The sequence below is a fragment of the Elaeis guineensis genome, chromosome 10 (assembly GCF_000442705.2).
Source record: "Elaeis guineensis isolate ETL-2024a chromosome 10, EG11, whole genome shotgun sequence".
In the NCBI taxonomy this organism is placed as follows: domain Eukaryota; kingdom Viridiplantae; phylum Streptophyta; class Magnoliopsida; order Arecales; family Arecaceae; genus Elaeis; species Elaeis guineensis.
In genome coordinates this window covers 6877702-6893659 of record NC_026002.2, presented here as the reverse complement: position 1 = coordinate 6893659, position 15958 = coordinate 6877702, and the positions used below count along the sequence as shown (strand labels likewise).

Genomic DNA, 15958 nt, shown 5'->3' with positions numbered 1-15958 from the left:
CACCTCGGCGCCGAATATTAGGAAGTCGGAGACATGGAGCGGCAAGTCCAATCTGCCGCTTGGTTGTTTGCTTGCGTGCCGGTTTTCTTTGTTGTGCTGCCAATTTAGATAGACGTTACAACGCAATGACAGGCAATATCATGGATTCACTGCCAATTTATATAGACGTTACAACGCAATGACAGGCAATATTATGGTTCAGCTTACAAAAAGTTGCGAGGAAAGTATTAATACATAAAGAATGTGGTAGGTGTTAAAACTAGAGACGCATAATCTCCTGTACACTACGATGCCTCCACTCTGCAGTGCACTTGTCCACTGAGCAGAGCTTCCCTGGCGAGGTGGAGTACTTCCTGGAGCATGGCCTCTCCCCAGAACTCCATCAAGAGCTGCGGTAGTAAGACCCAACGTAAGGCTGATCTAATAGCTCTCTCCATCAGAAAAAACCCCGACCTCCACGGCTTCACCGTCAACACCTGTCTGTTTATGACCCACGGTCGATGGAGGATCAAATCCCCATCCCCGGCCTCCTTAAAACAGAAGAGCAAGAAGCTCTGCTCGAGCCTGTACCCCACCACTTTCTCTTTCAACCCCGCCGGCAATCGAAACTCTCTGACCATCACTTTTGCCACCACCCTCCGGCCAAGGCTTCTAACCACCACCATCAAGGCCACCTAGCACTCTGAAACCTCCCTCAGCACCTCTTCCGAGGGCTCGACCACCTCTAGAAACCACCTAATGAGCTCATTCACTTCTTTCGGTGATGGCTTCTATGAGATTCAAACGGTGGGCCCTTGCACTGCTCTCCTCTAGCTCACTTCCGGCATATCTCCTGTCTTCGAGACCCTGGGATGGTCCCCCAGCTTGCTCACCATTTTCTTCGGCTCCGACGCATGCTATGGCCTGGCAGATCGTTGGCAATCACCTGAGATGAGGGCTGCAATGGTAATCTCAAAATACTTGTAAAGGGTGTAACAATCACATCCAACCAAACTGCTCAAAAGAGGGAACAGAATTTGGCTGGAGCCCGACGTATTATAACCAAGCTACCTTTTGAAAAATGGTTGAGGGGGCTCAACATGGTCTTGAGTTGGTGGCCCCTTGGAACATCATGAGAGCTTTGAAGCTCTCTAGGTGGTCCAAAGGGATAGAAGTCTAGGCATATATCTAGAGCTGCTGCATTTTGAATCGAAGGAGAGGCTCTTCTATGATCCTTTTAGAGAAATGGGGCTTGGTGGTAAAATCGACATCATTCCCCAATTCAACATGGCATTGCTTCAAAGCTTTAAGACGGTAGTCCATAGGACTAGCAATTCTCGACACGATCCATTGATATAGACACGACATGATATGTGCTTAGGCAGGTTCCGATTTGAAATAAATGGGTTCAGATCGTAAATGGGTTGATCTATTTATGATACGATAAATTTATGTCTTAAGTAGGTTGACCTATGTAACTCATTTTGACCCATTTAACTAAATGGGTTAAAATAGGTTAACAGATTATACGATACGTTTACATATATTAAATATATTTATTTTAAGATTACTTGAGCGCAAATGAGGAAAATCAAAAAATTACAACCCTAACCTAAAACAAACAACGATAAAATTCAGAGCTGTGAATTAGTATAGCAAGTAACTAAATTATTTTTATATTATTTTATTTTTTAATTAAATTTTTATTATTTTTATTAAATTTTGTAAATAAGTCAAATAATTAAATAGGTCATTAGGTGGGTCGTGTATCCATTTAACCCGTCAATACGATTAGTAATCATGTCAGATGGGTCGTGTCGTGTCAATCCATATATGTTCGTGTCATGTTCGTATTCTACAGGTCGACCAGTTTAATTAAACGGATTGTGTTCAAGTTGAACTAACCTATGTTATACCTCAGATCGACACGACTCATGAATTTGAATTGCTAGCCCTAGTAGTCCATCTCCTTAATCCTATGATCGAGGTTAGCCTCCCTCCTAGAGACCCTCTCTGATTGGTGGGGGAAGGAGTGGCTTGGCATCAGTCCTCCCAAGAATGTGAGCTCGATGATCGATGCCTCCTCTCTCATCCTGAGCTCCACAAACAAGAGTGGTGGCTTGTATGGATTCTTTCGTGGGCTCTGAGGTAAGAACAAAGGCTTTGTTGAGCCTATCGAGACTCTGTGGTTGCTCATGCTGCAAAAGCGGGCATGTTTTAAACCTACATGTGCTGTCATCTTCAAAATTCGAGCATCTGGCTTGATGATGAGCTCGCATCCATTACCCCTGATTGAGTCTGTCCATATTGGATGAATGTGATCAGATCTATTAGTTATTATAATTTATTTCAAGTTGTTATTTTTAGATATTTTGTTAGAAATCTATTTCAAGTTGTTATTTTAGATTTGTTTAGTTATTTTAAGATATCTTAAAATTTATTTAGTTGTTATCTAGTTAGTTTCATAAATTTGTTAAGCTAATGGTCTATAAATAAGGGTGCATTGTATTCAGAAAAGAGAATTTTTTTTTTCTCTTAAATATTTGCCTTCGCACTTTGCATTGAATGGTGTGAGGCTATATGGAAGTGATTTTCAAATTCATTTTGATTATCCTATTCACTTCGTTCTCTCCTCAGCTAAGTTGCAACTACTACCGATCTGACGCCAATACGATGCTGACATACTGCTGCACCATCTTGATTATAGGTCCGCAATTTTTGCCATGTTGACTTCTGCAATTCTGATCACCAACTTCAAAAATATTGAACCGTCCCACCTTCAGATCCAACATCTAACAAAAAAGTAGAGGCTTGAACCTCGTAGGAATTTAAACGAACTCCATATTTGGGCAGAATTGACAATAATCCCTGCAAGCCTCGGTAAATTTTCAGTCTTTCCAATTCTTTTCTCATTTAATTCTATTTCTTTGGTTTCTACTATTAGTATTTTTTATAAGATTTCATTGTTAAAATTAACTTGCGTCAAATTCAGATTTTAGTTTTGCATTTGTGCATTTAGAATTTGTATTGTACTAGTTCTAATTTTAGATCTATCATCCCTAGATTTTTACCCTGCATCAACTCGGCTCGCAATTCTACAATTATTGCTATTGGTTGTTGGCAGCCATCTACTGCAGGTTTTGAATAGCTATGGTTAGCATCTGAATATGCTGAATGAGTAGTTGAAACTGCTTGACAGTAATTGTTGGTATTGCCTGTAGCTTTGATGGAGATAGAGCCCTCTGAGGGCTCTGTAGAGAGCCATCGAACTCTAAGGGTGCTTTGATGGAGGTAGAGCCCTCTGAGGGCTCTGTAGAGAGCCATCGAACTCTAAGGGTGCATCTTACCAGACAGTTGAGGGTACTGCCTAGGCTCTTCGTGACTTCATAGCTATAAGTTGTCTACCATTTGGTGGAACCTCCAATAGTGGGATTATGACCTTTCATAAAAGAAATTTTTTTTTTCTCTTAAATATTTGCCTTCGCACTTTGCATTGAATGGTGTGAGGCTATTTGGAAGTGATTTCTAAATTCATTTCGATTATTCCATTCACTTTGTTCTCTCTTCAGCCAAGTTGTAACTACTACCGATCTGATGCCAATACGATGCCGACATACTACTACGTCATCTCGATTATAGCTCCGCAACTTTTGCCATGTTGACTTCTGCAATTTTGATCACCAACTTCGAAAATATTGAACCGTCCCACCTTCAGATCCGATATCTAACGGAAAAGTAGAGGCTTGAACCTCGCAGGAATTTAAACGAACTCCATATTTGAGCAGAATTGACAACAATCCTTGCAAGCCCCGATAAATTTTCAGTCTTTTCAATTCTTTTCTCATTTAATTCTATTTTTTTGGTTTCTATTGTTAGTATTTTTTTATAAGATTTCGTTGTTAAAATTAACTTGCGTCAAATTTAGATTTTAGTTTTGCATTTGTGCATTTAGAATTTGTATTGTACTAGTTCTAATTTTAGATCTATCATCCCTAGATTTTATCCGGCATCAACTCGGCTCGCAATTCTACAATTGTTGCTATTGGTTGTTGGCAGCCATCTATTGCAGGTTTTCAATAGCTATGGTTAGCATCTGAATATGCTGAATGAGTAGTTGAAATTGCTTGATAGTAACTATTGGTATTGCCTGTAGCTTTGATGGAGATAGAGCCCTCTGAGGGCTCTGTAGAGAGCCATCGAACTCTAAGGGTGCTTTGATGGAGGTAGAGCCCTCTGAGGGCTCTGTAGAGAGCCATCAAACTCTAAAGGTGTATCTTACTAGATAGTTGAGGGTACTGCCTAGGCTCTTCGTGATTTCATAGCTATAAGTCGTCTACCACTTGGTGGAACCTCCAATAGTGGGATTATGACCTTTCCTCTAGCACCAAGTCAGCTGCTCAAATCATGATGGTGGGTCGAAGATCATGATCAATCTTTGAGATGACGGTTTGATGCCTACTACATTCAAGCGATGATTGCTCCGCCGTCGGTCGCATCCAAGGTGGTGTTGAGCAACAAAGATTTTTCTTGGACCTTTGCTCTGATGGTAGATCTGAGCTAAAACAGTAAAAATAAAAAAATCCTCTTATCGAAAAGTATCCAACGGGATAGCCTTTGATGCCTAAGTCAACACTTAAGGAACAAAGAAGATGTTATGAGAGCAACAGAGTGGTTGTACAAGAGCATAAAGAGCTCAAAGAGCACTCACCTGGAGGATTATAGAGGAGTTGTCTGTATATGCGACAATCAACACCCATTGTCGCAGAACTTGGGCATGGATCAACAATTTTTGGCAACCAATCTTGCGTCTGGAAGATCACATGCGAGCTTTTCACCCCACGCATCTCGCTCATTTATCACGTGGTTTTGGAAATTGTTTGAGATCATGGTCGAGTCGTCGCTACCTAAGAGGAGAGTTTGCAATTTGAGGGACACTCCGAGCGCCTCTAGGATTGGCCATGCAATGGGCGTGGACTAGTTGGTCTAAGCTTTGTTGTGAGTTTTCATTAATCAGTCTGCCACGATGACTATGGTCCGTTTCGAAGCATATCATTAACTATTAATGATAGGCCATTGATGCTATTATATAATTCTAAGTGTCACGCCTCCGACTCAGGATTTAGAAGCCAGAGATTATGGCAACCACTATATACACACGAAAAATTTTCTCCACAAGCATACAAGGCATTTCAAAAATGATATCAATGCATCACAGTAGAATTTATAATAAATTAAGTTCAATATTTATCTAACTAAAATCAAACTTAATTCTCTCATAAAATTCCAATAATATTCAAAAAATCTTATATCAATTATACCTCAAATAATAATCTTGTAAAATATAATAATAAATCTATATCAATACTTGGATGATATTGTTGGCTCTCGCCTCTAAACTCACTCTTAAAGTAGTACTCATATCTGTAATTAAGAATTTGAATCTAAAAAAGAAAAAGAGATAATGACCTCGATAGTCCAATAAGTAATGAATCTTAACTAAACATTTCAAATATATTTATGAAATATGATGTTTGAGAATAAATACTAAAAATAAATATAAAAATATATTCTATGCTAAATTATGCAAATAAAGTCCTTTCAAATATTCATATACATATATAATCATAAATCCAATTCGAAATAAAGTACATATAACTCAATAGCCTTAACTACGACTACACTTATCCTTATAGCAGGGTCAGAATAGAAATAATAAGCTCATCAGAGTGCTAACATATAACCTCCATTGGTGGAGTCAAAAAATTAATACACAACCTCCTTTAGCAGAGTCCAAAAATTTATGCACAACCCCAATTAGCAAGTTCCAAAAATCAATGCACAACTCTTATTGGTAGGATCCATAACATAATTAAGTTGAGAGCTCAAATCTGATACTTATTAAAGCACTTTTGCAAAATTATATATATATATATATATATATATATATATATATATATATATATATCATAATTTGATTCAATATATGCATATTTTATAATAAATCAATAAATTATCATATTTCAAAAATAATTTTTCATTCAAAATATAATTACATAAATCATGTATAATTTATAGACTAATTATTTACTTTCAAAATAAATTATAAAATATCTCGAAAAGATAATTTATTATTTATCTCTATAGAATACTGAACGGACAGACTCAATCAATTTGAAAAGCATCCTTCAGAATTTATTATTCAAAATATAATTTTTTATCAGTTTTAAATCATAAATAATAAAAAATCTTATGTTTTGACATCCTCACAAGACTGACAAAAGAGGCACCATCCAACATCATAGTCAGTCTAACTAAGATAAGTTTATTTGACCATGATTAGAATAGAAAATGAATGGTTTAACAACGACCAATGATGATCATCTATTTGTGCCATACGAAAGTCAAAGTAGAAGTTGATACACCAATTGATAGTTAGAGATCAATTTCATCAAATAGCTTTATCTAATCAGAATCTCTTAAAATATAATGATTTAATAGAGATTAATAAGGATCAGATCTCGTGATGCTCAATAAAGGCTCAGATGGTGTAGAAATGTTGTCTGACTGACAGAGCAGTTCAAAATCTTCTAGTGAAATCAACTCAAATTCAAAGTAATAAGTCAGATTTGCTAGGTTCATAAATCACGTAGAGAAAGAATATCAGAGGAGAGAAAAATTAGCAAGATGAAACATGACTGATCATGTGAAACTGTTCGACATCTCAATCCATTCGAGCAAAATGATTTTATCAAATCATGATTGAACCAGTGTACATATAGATGGTTTAACAAAAATCATGGATGATCAAATCTAATAATATTCGAATTTGGCTAAGTGAGGTGTTGGCATGGTATCCGGTGACCGTGAATTAGGATTCTCTTTGTTAAGGTCAGATTAGAATTATTGAAAAAGAATATTTTATTAGATCAATCATAGCGAGAGAAATACATAAAGAGAGAAAAATAATTTAGAAAGAAAAAAATTAGAGAGAGAAACTAGAGAGAGTAAAATTTTATAGAAAGAAAAAGTAGGGCCGCAAGCCAAGAGAGAAGGAAAAGAGGGAAGAGAGAGAATTTTTCTCTTTTTTTTTCCTTTTTCTTTTCTCTTTTTTTGCTTTTTCTCCCTCTCTTCTTTCATGGAACAAAGGATCCATCGCCTCTCTGCCTTACGAAAGTCAAAGTAGAAGTTAGTACACCAATTGATAGTTAGAGATCAATTTCATCAAATAGCTTTATCTAATCAGAATCTCTTAAAATATAATAATTTAATAGAATTAATAAGGATCAGATCTCGTGATGCTCAATAAAGGCTCAGATGGTGTGGAAATGTTGTCTGACTGACAGAGCAGTTCAAAATCTTCTAGTGAAATCAACTCAAATTTAAAGTAATAAGTCAGATTTGCTAGGTTCATAAATCACGTAGAGAAAGAATATAAGAGGAGAGAAAAATTAGCAAGATGAAACATGACTGATCATGTGAAACTGTTCGACATCTCAATCCGTTCGAGCAAAACGATTTTATCAAATCATGATTGAACTAGTGTACATATAGATGGTTTAATAAAAATCATGGATGATCAAATCTAATAATATTTGAATTTGGCTAAGTGAGGTGCTGGCATGCTATCCGGTGATCGTGAATTAGGATTCTCTTTGTTAAGGTCAGATTAGAATTATTGAAAAGAATATTTTATTAGATCAATCATAGCGAGAGAAATACATAAAGAGAGAAAAATAATTTAGAAAGAAAAAAATTAGAGAGAGAAACTAGAGAGAGTAAAATTTTATAGAAAGAAAAAGTGGGGCCGCAAGCTAAGAGAGAAGGAAAAGAGAGAAGAGAGAGAATTTTTTTCTTTTTTTTTTATTTTCTCTTTTTTTTGCTTTTTCTTCCTCTCTTCTTTCACGGAACAAAGGATCCATCGCCTCTCTTATTCTGCAGCAGGGGAAGGTCCCCTCGATTGGTGGTGCCCTTGGTCGAAAGTGCAAACCATGGTGATACGACCAAGAGACTCTGTTTCGATGATCGACGGCAAGGACAACATCGGAAACAATCAATAGAATGACGAAAAATAGCGAAATCTCAGAGTTTAGTTTTTCAAGATAATCTGGCAATCACCGGTCGGAATCAACGATCCAATGACTAAAAAAGAAAGAGAGGAGGATCAATCCAAGTTTTCTGGCTTTTACCTAGCTTTCTCGACGACGTTAAGGTTGAAATCCTATAGGCACAATGATGGCTTTTGGAAAAAAAACTCCGACAACTTCTTCGATTGGGTTTGGGTTTGTACCCCTAGTGAGAAGGATGAAAAGACATATTCCCTTTTAATAGAGGTGAAGGGGGAAGAGTTAAATTCCTCCTTAACTTTGATTTTCATCAGAAATTGAGAGGAAGAAGACTTCGATTGGAAGTCTTCTTCGCCGTTTGATTCTCTTTTTTTTTTTTTTTTTTTGTTGTGCTTTAATAATCATGCATTTTTTTAAAAAAATTTGGATCTTTTTTCTTCCCGATGACTAATCAGGCCTAATTTGATTGGGTATTACACTATGCATATACATCACTAATATAATATAATAAAATACTTAATATATATTGCAGTGAACATACTGGGAGAGCAGTAAGGTACAACCCACTTTATTCTAATTTAAACATCCAGTAGCAGGAACGGCGAGACCCGCAGGACCATACGAACAAATATAAGAAGCGACCACTTTTATTTATGTAGAGAAGTATGGTGGACCACATTGTTCCCAATACATAATTGGGAGAGGCTGCTAAACTTTTTCATCCGGAGAGAGCTCCTGGAACTCTGGCTCGTCGAGGTCGCCGTTCCCATCCTTGTAAATGAAGAGACCGTAGAAGCCAGCAACGGCAAGAAAGCCAGACATTGCCCAGATGACAACCGCCAGCGCTAATGGCATTATCCCGGCCACTCGCCAGGCGAAGGTGAGGTTGAGGGCGGTGGAAAGCACCCAGATAGCCACTTTAAGTCTCTCCCTCTTCTCGGCCGGAGGCGGACAGTCGGTTCTCAGGTTCTCAAATTTTTTCAGGCACCAGAATAGGAGCAACAGATTTACGTAGGACCAGAGCACGAACACGAGGGTACCTGGGTCGTGGCGAGCGTGGTAAGCAGCCGTGACGACATTGACGGTGAGGAAGAGGAAGCCAATGGCAGGAAGCAGATCGAATAACCGAGTGATTACGGGCTTGAATCGACTGCTACTCGATGGCTCCGGGAGCTTAGGATTGGGTTTAGAAGCCATAATTCAAAGGAGGAGGAGTTTGGGGATACATCCATCGAGAGAGGAGGACGGTATATGAAACCCGTCATGGATGCAGGCTTCATGGAAATTGCGGGAAGAATTCCTAGGACAGTTTTTGGTAGACTGGAAAAATTGGGTCATTGATGAAGCCCAACTAACTAATATAACGCGGAATGGGGGAGAAAAAATGGAAAAAAAAAAAAAAAAAATCTCCGCGTGTTTACCTTTGACTTTGCTTGTGGCAAGAGAAGCAGCCACATGCCCGGACCCATTCAAACTCTTCGTCTCCTCCACCAGCAAGAATCGCAGAATCCCCGGCGCAAAATCTAGGGGTGTCCCGCGTCCTTACCGTCTCCCTTTCCGCTTCATCTCCGACGCATGCTCACCGCTCTAATCACCTCGAATTTTTTTTAATCCCGAACTCCCAGAGAGCGTGCTTTTGTCGATGAATCAATCGGTTTCCTCAAAAGAAAAAAAAAAAAAGAAAAAGGAAAACGGTCGAAAGAAGGTATAGGATGCTGGTATGATCTGGATTCATGTTTGCCCTTTTGTACGCAGATCGAAAAGGAAAACAGAAACAAAATATCGATTAATTTAAAAATAAAGCTGCTAAAATTTAATTGAAGCATGCATTCATCTTTCACCTATGTTGGTCGAGAAGACAGGCAGGCGGTAGAGAGGAGAGAGATAGAATCTCCCATTTGTTTCGGAGTGAGGAGAAGAGGGGATCATAATCCCAGTTTGGATGCTCAACCAACAGAGATGAGGTTCTGCTAACCCCCCCCCGTCAGGTGGAGAGACTTGGAGAGAGAAGAAGGGATCTTTCTCTTCTCTTATTATCCTTTATTTTCGCAATCCTCTGTTCTTTCTTTCTGCTCTGTTCTCTCCTATTTCCCCGAACAAAGGAAAGAAAAAAAAAAAAAAAAATTCACATCCAAGAACAGTGCAAAAATACCTTGATAGAAGAAGGGGGCCGCCACAAGGGGAAACCCTTGAAGTCTGCAGCAGCCAACCCATAGGGGAGAAATTATATCCTTCACTGCGTGCACCAGCACGACCGTGCACGGCACCAATCCCATAGATGCACTCCTGCGGGGTTCCTCATAGGCAAAACGCCGACAAGGACATCGTCTCCCGCATGCTTTGCATCACCATGGCCTCCATGGTATAGTTCTCTACACGTTAGAAATAGATGTCAGAAGCAACCACAGCAGGGTTATTTGTCCTTCGATCCTCTGCAGCATTTCAAATTAAATATTTAACTAAAAGAATATTTATAAATATTTAACTAAATAAAAAATATTTAAATATAACATCTTATCTTAGACTCTTAAATAATTTAATTTTTTAAATAAATCTTTTATATATATATATATATATATATATACCAAAGCAGAAATTGAGAGAAAATCAATTAGCAATTGAAGCTGTCCACGTAAACAGCAACTTCTCACCAATGAATACCATCTAGATCACAATCAATCTTCCGTATGCCACATATCTCGACTATCCTATCTAACAATCTTTTAACACTGAATGACAGTATTATGTTATTAAAGGACTGCATTGAAGCCCACTTATATGCATTAAATTCAGTGAAAAAAGTATGATGTTATTATACTCTTGCAACTAAAATCCACTTATATATGTAGTTGAGAATATGGATTGACATCAGAAATTTGGATGGATATTATGTTATTATTTATAAATAATTTTTTTAAAAAAATGATGAATTATGTGGTCTAGAACTCGCATGCAACGTGCGGGCTCAAAACTAGTAATATTTAGTTTTTATTTCTCTCTTCCTTTTTTAAATTCTACAAAAATTCTTCAGATACACTTCTAATTATGGATGCTTCACAAACACTCTTCGGAAAGCTCTTATAATAAAAAAGATGCATTTCCATGAAAAGATGCATATGATCTGATGGTGATTCTAGATGATACATTTTTTTATGAATGGATTGATTAATGCATCCAATGAAAAGATACCTAAATATCCAATCATACTCATCCTTTCATATCTACAAATAAAGAAAAAATCATACTTTTTATCTATTAAAACAACAACTCTTCTATCTGAATAACATCAAATTAGAGAAGAAAATTAAGAACACTAAGTGAGTGAACTCAACTACACTTATTAAACATTTAAGAAGAGGATTATGTCAATATTCAAGAGGTTTGAAGATTGTTTCAATCAAATTTGCTGATTTTCAACATACATGAATTTGACTTGTTTGGGTTGGACCATAATTCCTTCAATAGTATGCACGATTCATTGTATATTGAGAGTAAACTGTAATCAACTATTTACATCTATGCAATATAAATTCTACTATTAAAAAAAATTTCAGAGCATGCCTCAAACTAGTTAACATCAAAACTTAATTTATTAATTACATATTAAAGACCAAACAATCGAATTCTATACAAAGATTTAAAAAAAATTTGGAAGAAAGATTTTCAAACAATATTAGACTAGAAGTTTGTTTTATTTACTATTATGCTTATAGCATCCATAGATGATTACATCTCTGTAAAATAAGAGAAATTCTATAGACAAAATTTTAGTCATTAACAATATTAGATGTGGTGCTGGCTGATCCTTTTAAGATTGTATTTAGTTACTAAAATCCTAATCTAATTAAGGTGACTACCATCTCTACTGGTATGGATTCAACATTTAACCCTTACACAATCAGATAAAGAAAAAGATTTTATTTGTTATGGTAGCATTTTCTAATCCTTCTGATATACTTCGTGATATATATTATACCACTTCCACTGCACGTGAGTTATGAGATGTATTAAAATAAAAATATGGTAAAGAAAATAAAGGTTTAGAAAAATACATCTAGATTATAAAGTGATAGTTGAAAAATCAATAGTATAACAAACTTATGAATTGTAAGATTTGATCGATGACATGACTCAAAAAGAAACCAACCTTGATAAGAAATTTTTACAGTTGTTGACAAACTACCTCCTAAGTGAAAATCTTTTGCCTTATCATTAAAACTATTAACTATGAGTAATTTAATAGTTTTACTTCAAATAGAAAAAAATATAGAGAAAAATGATAATATTTCTGATGATTTTAAATACAAGGCAAATTTGGTAGACAGACATAAAATAAAAAAATTTAAAAAAGAATAAACTTAAACCTCAATAAAAAAATTAATAAAAATATAAATATAAATAAAAGATGTTATTATGTTTGAGATAAATCCAGGCACTTCGCGAGAAATTGCTCCTATTGAAAACATAAGCGCTAAAAGAGCCAGAAAGATTAATATAGTCCGCAAGTAAACATGCTGGCTGTCGAATCCAGTTCACCTAGAGTTGATCAAGCTTTTGTTTATATAAATCTTGAGATAAACCTAGTAAGTCAATTCACTTAGTGGCACATTGATATCATTGCTAGCATACATATTCATGCAGATAAATATCTATTCTCCACTTAACAAGTCTCTAATAGAAATACTAAGAAGGTGGGGTAACTCCATATGTAAGAGGTAAAGGAAGAGTAGATTTGATACTCACGCCTTTCAAAATTCTCTCTCCATAATTTATAGCATATACTAAAAGTTAGGAAGAATCTCAGCAGTCATTCTTTGCTAATATAGGATCGCTATAAAATGATTTTTAAGTCAAATAAAGTCGTAATAAAAAATGATAAGTTTATTGGAAGAGATTATATGTCCGATGGTTTATCCAAATTGAATAAAAATCTCGCATGACAGTTCAACCCGTCAAATTAAACGGTATGTGTCTAGCACAAACAATGACCAATCAATCTTTGAATAATCAATAATCAATTACAGCTCGATGTGATCTCAATCTATCCAAAAAGAAATATCATAACCAACTAAAAGATAAAAAAAATGCTCAATCGCAGTGCACCTAAAAAAATATTCTTATCGCCCTAATCAGCGGATATAGAAAGAGCTCAACTGATAATTAATTATGTAAATTTTCATCTTCATCTTTATAAATACCAGACATAAAGGACCCTCAGGTATACTCTCAATTTTTTCTCTCATTTATCTCTTTTGTTCTCTCTTGAAACTCTGAATGACTTAAACATCCAAGGATCCCCGGACTTGTTCGGCTAATCCTCTGATCATCTTTTATGGTTGTAGATCAACTCCAGCGCCATGCTACCCTCTTCCAACTCCACCAAGAAGAGCAGCTTCCCTATCCACTTGTCAAGCTGGATTTTGAGTGGCAACAAAAGCTAGACTAGTCCGCTTTGCATCTTTTTCCGATCAACTTAAGGAGCTGACAGGTTACCTCCCGCTGAAGTTTAGATATGTGGATTGGATTTGGAGCATTTTCCATCGTAACCTTAACTTCAAAGCTTCCCTTTCGAACGATGATGTCTTCATGGACCTCATGAAGATTGATCATCACAACAATGCTAAATGCATAATGGTATGGTATGCCATTTTGGTGATCTACAAAGAAACACGAGGATATTTTGGGATGGTAGGAAATCCACATTGCAGCAGATAGAGAATATCATGTCCTTAGTAGATGAATAACCAAGGGTTATCTTTGTTAGCACCAAAGGAATACCTCTCGTACTTCTCAAAGATCAAATATCAAGCTATGCTTACATCGTTGAACTTGTTCCTAGTATCTTACCTCTTTTCTTCTTTTTTTCATTGCACTTGTATAGCTAGCTGAGCTTTGTGCAACTTTTATCCGAAAAAAACAAAAAACAAAAAAGGAAGAAGAAAATCCTGTTGACTGACCAATAAAATAACTCTTTATTAGTGATACCTGCTATTCGTATGGAAAAGAATATAGATAGATTTGGAACCACCCAAATCAATGACAATAGCAAAATCAATTATTCAAAACAAGCTATTTTATTTATGTATTGGCTGCTTAAATATTAGTCAACAACAATCTTGACACATAATGTGGATATTTTCGAAAGGTTAAAAAAAAAAGGCATATAAGGGGAGCTGACCTTAAGACGCAGCAATTATCATATTTTATATCGATAGTTCCAACATGAGTCTCTGGCCTTGATTTCTTAGCTAATCATCCATGTCTCGCTTCATACACACCTTCAAAAAATTGTCCTAGCTTTGCTCTGTCCTCATCTTTAGAGTGAAAGAGGAGAAAAGCGGATCAACCAAATGGGGATGTGTTTTCCAAGACCGGAGTTATACTACTCCGTCTAGCTTTGATGACATGCATTGGGTGATTATCCTGTGATATTTTCGTCATTTGATGTATCTATGGCATAGTAGTTAAATGTTTCAACAATTCCTTTAATACATTGAACCCACCAATCAAATAAACAAAAGCAGCCCCATGCAATGAATTGATCTGGCAAAGGTCCATTAATCAGTGGTAAAAATATTCTCTGATCAGTGGGGGTAACTTGCTCCAACTAGAGCAAAATGATGCTACTCATTCAATAAACACAATAACTTAGAAAGAAAAATAACGAATAGAGGAGAACATAACCATCAATTCTCCACCTCATGGGCATGGCACATGGTCAACACTAGTTTGGAGGAAAATAAATCCCCAAAAGTTTGCAATAACAAAGAAGAGAAAAAAAAAAAAAGGTACTAGACACTAGAATGCCAAAAGGCTACATCAATGTAAAACGTATGAACCAACAAGAGCAAAAAGAAGCAAAAGCCAAGCCACAGCTTCATCCACCATCCTGCCTGCATTCAGAAACATATACAAATTCATATCAAAAAAAAAAAAAAAAAAAAAAGGAAACATATACAAATCAGTTCAATTACTGTGTTCTTGGGAGAGCCCATGACAGCCTTAGATCAAGATGTACCTTTGCTCATCCTATGGTGTGCTTGTTGGGGTAAAGCTGCCATGATCTGGTCCCGGCCGATGTTTCCAGGCACTGAAAACATGAAAGCTGCCATTAGTAAAGCATACAGCTTCATGGCAACCATATATGGAGTCCCCCTGAAAGCAGTTTCAGGGAATTCCTCACTGAAAAAAACTGTTGAAGAAACTAAGAGCGGAATTTGGGAAATGGAAGGAAGGATCGATGTGGCATTTATATCTTATAGAAACCACCAAACCAAGGATAATAATTTGGCGACTACAGCATGAGATGCCGACTGGTGGAGGCTGGAAGGTGAAGCCGTGGACCGTTCCAGGGGCTTCCAGACGCGGAATATTGGTCGGACAAAGGCTTTTTGACTGAGGTCAGTGTACGACACGTGTCATGCAATTTGAAAAATACATGGCAGATGCTGGTGTAAAATTAACGTGGAGGGCGCACCTACCAGGTCGGACAAAACTTATCCAGCAAAGATTGTAGGGGGACTTCTTTTTCCAGACTAGAAAAGTAGGTTTCTCGGCTGCTTCCCCGAACGGGGGACCGCTGAAGAACGAAGTCATACACGGAAGATGAAGTTTTTTTTTTTCTTCGGTAGAACGCGGAAGATGAAGTTTAAACGGGCGGTCATACACGGGTTGTTCCTGGGACCTCCGCAGCTGTATCCAATGAGCTAGACATCATATTCTCTCTCTCCCTCCCTCCCTCTTTAAATAAAGCAGAAAGGTCATGCCCATGGAGTATAAATACATTAAAAGAAAAATTAGGAACTAAAATATCATATAAAGCACGTAGAACAGCCTTAGCTCTCTTCATAAGATTCCTCCTGAATGATCCGCAGCATAGAAAGTGTTGTCGTGAAACTCCAGAGAGTTGTTGATAT

The 15958-nt window shown here is 36.8% G+C and overlaps 1 protein-coding gene and 1 long non-coding RNA gene across 2 annotated transcripts; both read right to left on the bottom strand.

Moving 5' to 3' along the window:
- Positions 1–8542: 8542 nt before the first annotated feature.
- On the bottom strand, positions 8543–10383 carry LOC105053449 (uncharacterized). The gene has a single exon (XM_010934603.3). It carries the CDS (start codon positions 9237–9239, stop codon positions 8751–8753), a length of 489 nt encoding a protein of 162 aa, XP_010932905.1. The 5' UTR covers positions 9240–10383; the 3' UTR covers positions 8543–8750.
- Positions 10384–14630: 4247 nt separating this feature from the next.
- LOC105053451 (uncharacterized) lies at positions 14631–15564 on the bottom strand. Its single transcript, XR_833460.4, has 2 exons — positions 15061–15564; positions 14631–14935 (listed from the first exon to the last, which is right to left on the bottom strand). It is a non-coding gene; the product is annotated as an uncharacterized lncRNA (long non-coding RNA).
- Positions 15565–15958: the final 394 nt, after the last annotated feature.

Excerpts from the sequence above, each read along its gene's own strand:
- LOC105053449 (XM_010934603.3), bottom strand. The coding sequence starts at position 9,239 with ATGGCTTCTAAACCCAATCCTAAGCTCCCGGAGCCATCGAGTAGCAGT.